Here is a 13,210-nt window from a genome sequence, read left to right on the forward strand (position 1 = left end):
TGCTTTCTTCTTTTTCTAGCATACTGGTAATCTAGACATAATAATATGCATCTCTCTATTCCCCAGTGCCTACAACAATGCCTAAGCTTTCCTTTTATATGGATGATTTGGTTTATTTTGCTTTGCAGTATTGTCTCTGTGGACCACTGTTCACTCAAGTTAGCAGCTAAAACCCTTCTGGGATTACACAGCACTGTATTATATTAATAGATGGAGATAGCAGTATTTCTGCTTTTCTATATATGCAGCCCCAGCAATATTCACATTTTACCAATGGCTCCACAGTTCAATTCCACTTTACTATAAAATCAATGGCTCCAGAGCTGTAACTTGTTCACTCTTTGCTGATAAAGACAGAGAAGGCTTGTTTTTCCCCATAAAGCTGGTAAGAAGCTAGAGAAAGGGGGTTGTTGTATTGATTTTATGCTTTGTGTTCTATTTATAATTGTTTAAATGAGCCTACAAAAAAGTCAGATAACATTAGGTTTTACCCTGTCCTCAGAGATTCATATAACACAGACAATTGAGCCTTTCTACTTTATAGTCAAATATTATGATGATGATTTTCTCAGATTGAATGTTATCTTGAGAACTGGAAATTCAAAGGGAACTATAGAAAACTAGCATAAAGGGAAGAGCAACATGTATACTTGTTGCAGGGAATTCACTTTTAGGAAGTAAGTTTTACCTAATATTTTTTAAAGCTTGATTGAGAAATACTAATGTTATACTAACTAATATTGCTATTTTTTGATGTTAAGTTTTCCTAGAATTTATTTTGACACTGGAAATTTATTACTTTAAACTTATTTTTTTAATTGCAATTTAACAAAAATTCATAATATTTTTAAGTTGCCCTTTCTATTTCTTGAGTGTCTATTGAAAAAGTCTATTGTATACTCAAACCAATATTCATTGACTAATACTCTCTGAAGAGCAGTAATTTCCTCCTGATAATTCAGTTAAGAAAAAAAGCACTGGTTAATAAGAAACAAAATTCTAACATATGCTGAAACATGGATGACTCTTGAGGACATTATTTCTAGTGAGATAAGCCAGTCACAAAAGAAAAAGTATTGTATGATTCCCTTATATGAGACACTTAAAGCAGTCAAAATCACAGAGACAGAAAATAAAATGGTGGTTGCCAGGGACTTGGAAAAGGGGGGACTGAGGAGTTATTGTTTAATGGATACAGAGTTTCAGTTTTACAAGATGAAACAGTCATGGAGATGGATAATAGTGATGGTTGCATGGCATTATGAATGCATTTAAATCCACTGAAATGCACACTTTAAAACGATTAGGATGGTAAATTTTATATTAGTTGTTCAGTTCAGTTCAGCCCATCAGTCGTGTCTGACTCTTTGTGACCCCATGAACTGCAGCACGCCAGGCCTCCCTGTCCATCACCAACTCCAAGAGTTTACCCAGATTCATGTCCATTGAGTCGGTGATGCCATCCAGCCATCTCATCCTCTGTCGTCCCCTTCTCCTCCTGCCCTCAACATTTCCCAACATCAGGGTCTTTTCAAATGAGTCAGCTCTCCGCATCAGGTGGCCAAAGTACTGGAGTTTCAGCTTTAGCATCAGTCCTTCCAGTGAACACCCAGGTTTGATTTCCTTTAGGATGGGCTGGTTGAATCTCCTTGAGTCCAAGGGACTCTCAAGAGTCTTCACCAACACCACAGTTCAAAAGCATCAATTCTTCAGCGCTCAGCTTTCTTTATAGTTCAACTCTAACATCCATACATGACTACTGAAAAAACCATAGTCTTGACTAGATGGACCTTCTTTGACAAAGTAATGTCTCTGCTTTTTAATATGCTGTCTAGGTTGGTCATAACTTTTCTCCCAAGGAGCAAGTGTTCTTTTAATTTCATGGCTGTAATTACCATCTGCAGTGAAATGTTAGTTGCATTTGACCACAATTTTAAAAATTGTGGAACAAAACAAGAACTAGTAGCACTGGGTGATAACTGTCCCACAGAGCCTTACACCAACTTATCCACTTGCACCTACCCTCTAGTGTCAGTGGATGTGCTGATCCTCATCTTTGTGAGGGCTAATTATTTGGTTGGCAAAAAATTAATTCTGTGTTTTCCATAACAGCTTACAGAAGACCCAAAAGAACTTTTTGGCCAACCCAATACTGTCATGCTTTATATTCAATCTCCACAGTTGTAAAGAACCTACCTGCCGATTCAGGAGATGCAGGCATTGTGGGTTCAATCCCTGGGTCAGGAAGATCCCCCCCCTGGAGTAGGAAGTAGCAACCCACTCCAGCATTCTTGCCTGGAAAATTCTATGGACAGAGGAGTCCTGAGGGCTACAGTCCACAGAATCGCAAATAGACACACACTGTTTCCTTAGGGAATTTTCTATGCCAATTAACTCCTGTCATTCTATAGTTTTAATCTCTTACTATGTAACATTTTTAACCTTAGTTTATAAATATGCTCAGTTCTTTTTCCTATATTACAAATATCCTCTATCCACCTTATGGTCACCCTTAGTCATGGCTTATTTTTCTCCTTGCTTTTACTGACAAGTTTCCAAAAGTAATATATACCATGCCTCCAGGACTTTTCCATTTATTCCCCAAGCCACTGTGGCAGATTCTCAGCTTTCATTGCTGGATTTCAGCTAGTTTTTTTTTTTTGTTTGTCTTTGTTTCTTAGGGTCATTCATGTGTTCTCAGCAGCATTTGACATTTTTGATCCTTAGAAGACCCACTCAAGCAGTTCAGTACTATTGTTCATGTAACACCCAGACATGACACTAGACTCTCTTGGTTTTAGTGGTTCCAGGAAGGCTATCCAGCCTCATCTTGCTTTATTTAGTCTATATAGTCCTTTCCACTAACTTCTATCAAATTCCATCTTTATTGGTTTTCTCTTATAGAAATCTCCTACCTGAAGGTATTCATCCACAGTACTGGACTAACATGGCACTGGATTAACAAGCACTCCTGTGCTTCCAAACATGTATTACTAGCAAAAATCTGGAAAGGTTTGCCGGGAAAGTCATGCCCACATGGGCACAGCAGACTCAACATCTTTAGCTGAATTTCCCTTTGTCATTTCTTACATAAGATATTCAAAATTGAATATTCAATGTATTGATTTTCCTAACTCACTATCATTTAATCTTATGATGGAGCTAAAAATTCTATCAATATAGAAAATAATTACTATGAAACTATATGGAACTATTTGGATGTATTTTCTTAAATTTCAGAATAAATATGTTTTATATATATACAGTGAATGCTATAAATCAAACTCTGTTTTTTATATATATATATATAATATAAATAATCACTTACCCATGACCTTAGATAACTCTCCTAACCAAGAGAACATTTATCTAGATATCTTCATGTAACAATATAATGTGTTATTTCTATAGGATGTGTGCATTGTGAAGATAAATGTTACCAGTCCAGGAAAACATGGAAATCTTAGGTAATTCAACATCTAAATTTCCAACTTTCTTGTTGACTGGAATTCCTGGCCTAGAGTTTGCCCATGCTTGGGTCTCCATTCCCTTCTGCTGTCTTTATGCCACTGCCCTTTCTGGGAACAGCATGATCCTGCTTGTCATCATCGCCCAGCAGAGTCTCCACGAGCCCATGTACTATTTCCTCTCCATGCTGTCAGCTGCTGACTTGGGTTTGACTGTTTCTACAATGTCAACCACATTAGGTATCCTCTGGTTTGATGCAAACGAAATCAGTCTAGATATGTGCATTATCCAGATGTTTTTTCTTCATGGGTTTGCCTGCACAGAATCTGGGGTGCTGGTGGCTATGGCCTTTGACCGCTGTGTGGCCATCTGTGATCCTCTGAGGTACACTAGCATTCTCACTAATTATAGAATCATTCAGATGGGTCTCTTGATGGTTATACGCACTGTAGTATTAATTGTACCACTACTTTTGCTTCTTAAGCCCCTCAATTTTTGTGGCGGGAATGTGCTTTCCCACTCCTACTGCTGTCATCCAGATGTGATTAAATTAGCATGTTCAGATACTCGGGCCAATAGCATCTGTGGATTAATTGATCTCATCCTGACCACAGGAGTAGATACGCCATGCATTGTCCTGTCTTATATCTTGATCATTCACTCAGTTCTCAGTATTTCCTCCCCTCAAGAACGACACAAAGTTTTTAGCACCTGTGTCTCCCACATTGGAGCAGTTTCTATTTTCTACATCCCCATGATTAGCTTGTCATTGGTGCATCGCTATGGGCGATCAGCCCCCAAAGTTGTCCATTCAATGATGGCCAATATGTACCTGCTTTTTCCTCCTGTGCTCAACCCCATCATCTACAGTGTAAAAACAAAGCAGATTCGCAAGGCTATATTCAGTCTTCTTCTTATGAAATAGACAGAGATAATTAAGTTTGAGAAAATCATGATAGAAGTGGCTTTCACTGTAGAAAAGCAGTTCTGGTAGGTTACTGTCTTTGGGACATTTTTTTTTTTCTCATCTTTCCATTTGTTCAACAAATATTTGGTAAGCATTTTTGATTTTCAGTCATAAAATACATATATAATATACCTTAAGGAATTTAGAGTCCAATAATAGAAGCAGAAAAATAATAATAATGAAATAATTTAAGTAATGACTATAGTAACATTTATTGTCCATTTTATACTAAGCCTTCTATTAACTGCATTTAATATATACTATTTATTCTTCAAAACTGCTCATTGAAATGATTAATTATATTTTAGAGGTGAAGAAACAGACAAAGACACTTGGGCCATCAAAGGCAAGACATCTAACAGAGCAGGATTGAGGCTTGAATTCACGCTTTTTGTATCTTAGATACTGTGTTCTTCACAAACGTATTGTGTACTCTTCCAAAAGCAATGACAAAAATGTCACAAGATCAGAAGAAGGAACTGGGTCTTCACATCTGTGTATCATGCATTTAAAATATTGTAATGAATTTCTAGCAGTATATTTTAGCTTTTAGTCTTTATTCATAATTAATAGTACAAAAAGTAGAAATAGATATGCCATGGCATGCAAGCCATAGGTCATTATCTAGTACTGAACAACCAATAGAAAGTCTGCAAGGATTAGAGACATTAGCTAATTCACTACAGCAATTTAGAGAACTGGAGAGAACATGAAGTGGCATGTAAGGACCTTTGAGGTAGAATTTGTTAACTTTCTTGTGTTCAAAGGTCCTTTTGAAACCTAATGAAATCTATCAACCCTTTTCCAGAGAACAATCACATATAAAAGAATTCATATTATTTTCCATAGAATGTCAGAGGATTCACAAAATGCCATGAAGGGCCTACATGGCTCTCTTAGTCAAAGAACCAAAGTAAAGAATTCATAATTTTTAGGCTATAAATGGTGATACACAGCTGGACTTTAAAAGTTTTGTTCCTGAAAAGAGATTATGATAACAATATCAATTTACGAGATAGAAACTTAAAACTCAGTTGCACAAAATGGTTGAAAAATACGGAGGAAAAGGGAGATGGAAACCTGATGGGAGACCCATCAATATTATTGCTGTTGGATAAGTGGTCCAAGATAGGAAGAATGAGCCATGAATCCCAGAAACACTGGGGGCAGCTGTGAGCTGGAGCCAACTCACACTAGTTTTCCGAAGCCATAGTGTGCATCTCTTCTCAACTCCACATTAATGATGCCACATTGACAGCTAGAATCACCACTGATACTATGGCATTGGTAAATACTGCAAGTGAGTTTTGTTTCTTTTTTCCTAGCATTTCAGTTTGCCAGCACACCAGTGACTGGGGTCTGTCTCATATTTGGCTTTGTGAAAAGCAATAGAAACTAGAAGATAATGCCCTTAAAATCTAATGTGTGAAGTAGTTATAGAGACAAAAATATTATAAAATAATGTATGAAGTGTTGTGATAGTTGCTAATACAAAATTATACCCCTTATGTGTGCTGCCTTCTAAGCTGAAAATGTTTCCAAAGGTAAATGGAGAAGAGTATTCTGCAAGCAATTCTGTGGAACAATGTAAGAGGTATTGTGTCACCATTTTACTCTTATGGAAGAATACTCTCCTGAATTTTAAATTCATAGGTCCTATCTAGGCACAGCATCAAAGAATATGAAAACACAAAATATTTCCTTCTCTTTCCTTCTGATTTTTTCCCTCCATCACATTCTTCCAAGTGAATTTAGGTTACAAGATTTTCATTAGTTGCTTAAAGAACATCTTTTGCTTGAACAATATTATTTTAAGAAGAATTGATTTATGGATTTGGTTTAGAAATTCCACTGTTATTCCTGAAGTGTATATATAGGGAACTTTTGTTCTGACAGTTCTACATGCCTGTTTCCTGCATAGAGTTTCAAAAATATAAAACACACAAAAATGTTAAATTTGAGGAACTTTTACTTTGAAATGCCCAAAGGACTATAGCATTATAAAGTGTAATCCTAGCTAAACCTGCTAAAGAAAGATTCTATATCTCTTTGGATAATTCTGGCTGGACCTGAACGTGTGCGCACACACACAAACACACACACACACATATACACAAGATGATGGGAAGGGAGAAATATATTTGGGGATTTCATGAGGTGCAAGCAGAAACTTGGATTTGGATAATTTTATTTAGTTTGAGTTGTATTGGTCTACAAATTATATAGGATACTACATATGCATGCTGCTGCTGCTAAGTCGCTTCAGTTGTGTCCAACTCTGTGTGACCTCATAGATGGCAGGCCACCAGGCTCCTCTGTCCCTGGGATTCTCCAGGCAAGAGTACTGGAGTAAGTTGCCATTTCCTTCTCCAATGCATGCATGAATGCTAAGTTACTTCAGTCGTGTCTGACTCTGTGCTACCCTATGGACAGCAGCCCACCAGGCTTCTCTGTCCATGGAATTCTCTAGGCAAGAATACTGGAGTGGGTTGCCATTTCCTTCTCCACATATACATGCTGATGCTACTGCTGCTGCTGCTAAGTTGCTTCAGTCGTGTCCGACTCTGTGCAACCCTATGGACAGCAGCCCTCCAGGCTCCCCTGTCCCTGGGATTCTCCAGGCAAGAATACTAGAGTGGGTTGCCATTTCCCTCTCCAATGCGTGAAGGTGAAAAGTGAAAGTGAAGTAGCTCAGTCCTGTCCAACTCTGAGCGACCCCATGGACTGCAGCCTACTGGACTCCTCCTTCCACGGGATTTTCCAGGCAAGAGTACTGGAGTGGGGTGCCATCAGTAAAGGAGGTTGACTTGTGCTTCACGTAGATGCAGAGTGGACTTGAGGTAAATTTACTAAATTAGCATTCTAATAAAATTCAGTACTTCAAGGAGACCCCATTTAAAAGATACTCAGGAGAATCTTGTAGATCAGAGTACCTCATTCCCTAGGTCACAGGTAAAAATGAAAGAAGCTGGCAAGGGGAAAAAAAGAAGCTATGTGAATGTGAAGGCAAAACATTGTTTCACTATGTTTTTCTGTGCCTTACATATGCCCTGATTCTTTCATTTATGTACATCTGTTGTGTTCTCTGTCTTTCCCTTTTTCCAATTCTGTCCAGTAATTCCAATTTGATGAATTTATGGAAAAAATTAAAATTTTTCCTGCAGAAGGATGGATCTAGTTGACATCTCTCAGCCTGGAAATAAGTTGCTTGCTTATCTACTTCATTGGCCAGGATTCTAAGTAGGCTTGAATTCGAATTCTCACCATTCCGCTGATGTAAGAGGTTAACTCCACATTGAATCTTACTACTTCCCACTCTACAATATCACATTCATTCCTCTTTGGTTTTTAATCTACATTGTATTCAAATTCTACCTCTTCTATGAAGCATTCTTTAACAAACATAATAAAGCAGCTGACAAAAGTGGGCAAACTGCTATCAGTAGATTACATAAAGCCACAAGACCCACCCTTGAGTGTGTCCTTGAAGAGGGCCTAGAGGACATGACATTCAAAGGCTATTAAGGAATGACATGTGAAGATAATAGCATCACTAAGAAGTTGAGAAGTGGCTGTCCTCTGCTGACCAGGAGTGACCACTGGAGATGCAGTCATAGAGCCAGGCTCATTAATATCCAGGCTCATTAATATCCATGCCTTGACATAACAGAGGCCAGATAGCAGTGATTAATCAGAAAAAACCAGGAGGCTGCAATTATAAGAACCCCCAAAGTCTGAAGGGTAGACAAGAGAGCTTAACGTCCAAGCAGTAGTGGGTCCCTGGGACAAAATAGACAACCAACCAACAAGGGGTGAGCTAGGTAACATTTATAACAAAAACAAGACAAGAATGGATGACAAAGGGGCTAGAAGAATTGTCATGCTTTGCAAGGTTGACCTTGAGTTTAGGAGAGAAGTATGGAAGAAAGTTTTGGTAGAAAGAATCATCTTAGATGATTTGTTGTTGTTTAGATGCTAAGTCGTGCCCAACTCTTTTGCCAGGCTCCTCTGTCCATGGGATTTCCCAGGCAAGAATACTGGAGTGGGTAGCTATTCCCTTCTCCAGGGGATCTTCCCCCCCAGGAATTGAACTTGTGTCTCCTGCATTACAGGCAAATTCTTTACCATCTGAGCCACCAGGGCACCATGTTGCCAAATTTTTCTTCTTGTATGAAAAGGGCTACACTCATGGAGCCACTTGACTTTGTAATTCTGTTTTGCTGCTTACTTCTGAATTATGGGAATGTATTTGCTCATTTTAACATTTAATGCATATGCACTATGACCCTGCTACTATGTTATTACCTGGAGATACTTTCAAAGCATCTATTATTTCACTTAGTTGTGCGTGAAAAGCTGCATGATAGATTCTTTAAGATAAACACAAAGAATGAAAATTAAGGATTACTGGATCCTCATTAAATGACATATCCATGCTCAAATAATGATTCAATTTCATTTTTAATTAAAGCATGTAAACACATATTTGCTGTGTCGATGTTCATTCTTCTTAGTTCTTTTGTGTCTGTCTTAGCATCACATTTCCTGGTGCCAGCAAGATAACCTGGGGGCAGGGAGGTAAAGCACAGCAGAAGGGCACAGAAATTCCCCTGGGGTGTATTTATTCCCACTGAGTAAATTCTTATATCACCAAGTTTGCTTATAAAATTCTCCATTCTTAGCGGTAAATGGGTAGCTTTCATATACTCACCCCAAATAAGAGTAAAAGAAGTCTTTCCTCTTGTCTAAAGGCCAAGTCAAGCAGCTGCTTTCAGATCAGAAACAGTACTTGGTTGTGTGTACAATAAAATACATCTGATGAAATAAGGCTGAATCGTGAGTGATTTAGCTTAAATAAAAGGAAGACTTTTTCCAGAAGTGAAAACAACTATTTATCTAGTCTTCTGGCATTGTTACTTCAACATCTTTCTTTACATGCCTTCTAATTTTCCACATCTTGAAAGGTAAGGCATTCCCCCACTTACCATGGTACCTGATCTCCAGGCCCTCGGAGCTCCTGGTTATTCTTACTTCCACTGTTTTGTTGACTTCTATGGCTCTTATATCTACTCAGAAATCCCAAACCCCATATAGATGTTTTGTTCTTATCTGTTTAGTTAATCATGGCAAAAAAAAAAAAAAATGTGCTTCTTTTATGTGTGTATTTCATGACACATATAATAACAAAACCTCCAAATACAATCTTTAAATTATTGTACCTCAATTCTGATTTGAATTACATCTCATATTTGCTTTAATTCTTTATGTTACTAGTATCTCATTATTTTGGACTCTCTTTTCCTGTTTTTTTTTTTTTTTTTTTTCTTTCATATTGCTTTGTGGTCTATTACCTGAATTACCTTAGGATATTTTCTTCTTCATTCTACAGGGGTTTTAACAGCTTTGATATTGATGACTGAGGTGCTATTCTCTTTTTATTTTTATGCAATATTTTAAAGATTTTATACTAACATTTTTTTTCCTGTAGTGCAAAGAAAGATCTTTACACACCTTTCTACCCCCAATAAACTACTCTTGCAACTTGCTTCTGGATGCTGTCTCACAAATTATGATCATGTAGAGTGCAGGTTCTGACCCATTTCCCAGTTTCTAGAACCTACAGTCCCACGAACACCCATGCTACCAACACTTCTAGCTCTTTGCCACTTTGGAAAGAGAGGCAATTAAAACCTACATTCCAGAATTATGCTGTTGCCAAATTTTCTTCTGTTTTCACTTCTGCTGACAAAGATGTACTTTAGTGAATATTTCAAAATTCAACATGTCTCTACTAATGACATCCCTCACACCATCATCTTTGCCTGTTTTTCTTGAGATGAGATGTCTGGGGAAGAAAAATGCCCTAGGTCAACTTATGGTTAAATATCCTTTAAAAAAAGGTTATTTATTGGTTTTTTTTTTTTTTTTTTTGATACAGACTCTGGATTCCTGAATGTAGTCTGTCAAAATGGCATTAAGTGCTGTCCTATGTTTTAACTCAATTCATGTCTATATTCCTTAGTTAGGAGCAGTTAATCACTTAAAAAAACTCTGGATGAAGACTATCTGTCTTTAACTTTCGTGTTTCTTTGGTCTATTTCTATTCCCCTTTATGTTTTTTTGAAAACTTAATAGAAAATTGGGAGAGACTGGTTTCAGTTAGTACTGGCTAAAAATACTTTAAAATGGAAGTCTATTCTATTCTATTTTTAAAAACAATTTATTGAAATATAGTTGTTTTACAACGTTGTGTTAGTTCCAGGTGTAGAGCAAAGTGATTCAGTTATACCTATATACATATATGTGTGTGTGTGTGCATATATATATATATGTATATATATATGTATGTATGTGTATTTTAATCCCAAGGTCTATTCTAAATCTTAGAAAACTCTGAAAGCAATATGCTATACAAATTAGAAAGAGTTTCAACATAGATAGATATTGGTGATCTACAGGTGGGAGGTGAGAGTACATTCAGATTTCTGAATTAGGCAACCTGATGTATTAAGTTACCATAGACCTATAGATTGACAATAAATGTATAGAACTGTTAATCAAATGGGAAGAAATAGAATATACAAGTTGTGGGAAATAATTCAGATGCCCTCATTTGGTGCTTGAGTTGACTTTGAGATACTTTAATGGAGAAATCCAAGAGTTAGGGAGATGGATCTAATATTTAAGAGATCTGTTGTTGTTGTCTAGTCGCTAAGTTGTGTCCGACTCTTTTTCAACCCCATGGACTGTATAGTCCACCAGGTTCCTCTGTCCATGGGATTTACCAGGCAAGAATACTGGAGTGAGTTGCCATTTCTTTCTCCAGGGAATATTTCTGACCCAGGAGTGGAACCCATGACCCTTGCATTGGCAGGCAGATTCTTTACCACTAAGTTACTAGGGAAGTGTTTAGGAGATTAACTTCAGATTAAATAAATATTTTAAAGTTGGAAAATAAATAAATAAAATGACATTATCAATGAGATGCCTATGGAATTAAAAGTATGTATAAATAGATAACAACATGTTGTAGAAATAGTCAAACTAAACTTTGACTACATTCATAAGTAAGTTATGTAGTTGATTTGATGATAAAATTGTGCAAAAATGGATATACTTAATGGAAATTATCTTGTATGGCTTTCAAAGTAAAAACAGAAGTCTTAAATGAGCTCAAAATATATTTGGACAATAGGTTGATTTTTACAATAAATTTATGTCCACTATAGATTAATTTGAATTTATGTATCCCATATTATGCTTAAGAATTTCCTATTTGCTAAATTGTTTGATAAATTGTTTCAATAATGTATCTACATGTCCTCCAAAACATACGCAATCCAGAAATACAGTTGCTTCCTCTATGAACCATAAAAATATTATATAGGAGATTTGAAAACATAGATTTCTCTAATACTGCCATATTTATTTGCCATATTTTTTAATTTATGCAAATATTTGCCATATTTATTAATAGAGAGTTATATTACTGTTGAAATATAAGTAATTATCATTATTATTATTATAATTATTATTTTCATTAGGAAGTATAGTATAGTTTTTAACAGCACAAGTTCTAAAGTCTTATTTTCTGATTCTCAGTGTGATCTCTTCCAAATTTTATGACCTTTAGTAATTTATAACAACTTCTGAAGTTCTCTTTGTTTTATCTGTAATAAAAATATCTCTCTCAGGTTTATCATAGGTTCAAATGAAATAATCTTTGTAAAATACCTATAACATTATATAGAACACTGTCTAAGATTCACACAATATTGTACACCTGAACAACCCTATAAGAGATCAAAGACTAGATTAAGGACCAAGGAATACGTGATACAAAAGAAGATTTTTCCCTATTGATTTTTAGCGCAACAAAGGCAGACTCTATAAAGGTAAACAAGGCAGTATTTTAATGTTACAAATTAAAAACAGTATCAAGCTGCAGATTCACAGGACCTGAAGCATCTTCCCTCTAGTTCACTTTAGTAAATAAATGTAATGAGGCAGGATAAACTGATGTTATCTGGGATAGAGTCTTAGGTATATGTGGAACCTGACAAAGAGAGGTTTCCCTGCTAAGTTAAAATGACTTTTCACTTATAATCTGAGTTTAATAATTCTAAAATTCCAAGGCAAAATTAGTCAATTGTTTTCTTAGACCAAGTTCTGCTCATGGTTAAATAGAGTATTTCAGGAAGGCAAATAAAATATAAATCAATTACCAGAAACGTACTGAATATCTACTATGAGCAATGAATTCTTTGAAGCAAAGATTAGCTAAAATTCACTCCTATTCTCATGTAGCAGAATTAAGATTAACTCCCATTCTCAAGTAGAAGTTTACAATCCAGTTGAAGAATAAAATATGTAATAAAAATATTGGTCAGAGTATAAGATAATAAGTGATAAACATCAAATATATTTAGCTAAGTAAATTGAAATTAAATTGAACTCAATATCTTATTTCAGTGATGAAAATCACAGACATAATATTGGTGTAAGAAGCAAGATGCAATTATAAATACTACATGATTCTATTATATCAAGCTCAAGAACAGAGAGAAGTAATTGTAGTACTAGAAGTCAGAACAATGGTTACTGCAGAAGACATTGTTAAGGATGAAGCATTAGGAAGCCTTCTGGGTTGGTGGTAAGGATGTATCAGTTGATCATGGAAGTGGTTACATAGGTGTATATAGATGCCAGACTTAGCTGTACTCTGAAGTTTTGTGAACTTTACTAAATTTATAGTAAACTTAAACTAAAAATAAA

General features: G+C 36.0%; 1 protein-coding gene across 1 annotated transcript; it reads left to right on the forward strand.

Moving 5' to 3' along the window:
• The first annotated feature begins 3,433 nt into the window (after window positions 1–3,433).
• On the forward strand, window positions 3,434–4,393 carry LOC147358137 (olfactory receptor 51F1-like). Its single transcript, XM_086342053.1, has one exon. It carries the CDS (start codon window positions 3,434–3,436, stop codon window positions 4,391–4,393), a length of 960 nt encoding a protein of 319 aa, XP_086198179.1.
• The last annotated feature ends 8,817 nt before the right edge of the window (window positions 4,394–13,210 follow it).

The sequence above is a fragment of the Bos grunniens genome, chromosome 15 (genome assembly GCF_055505025.1).
Source record: "Bos grunniens cultivar Pamir isolate PY7600 chromosome 15, Bosgru_T2T1.0, whole genome shotgun sequence".
Classification (NCBI taxonomy): Eukaryota; Metazoa; Chordata; class Mammalia; order Artiodactyla; family Bovidae; genus Bos; species Bos grunniens.

Bases quoted from the DNA above. Each gene is read 5' to 3' on its own strand.
- LOC147358137 (XM_086342053.1), top strand. From the start codon at position 3,434: ATGTTACCAGTCCAGGAAAACATGGAAATCTTAGGTAATTCAACATCT.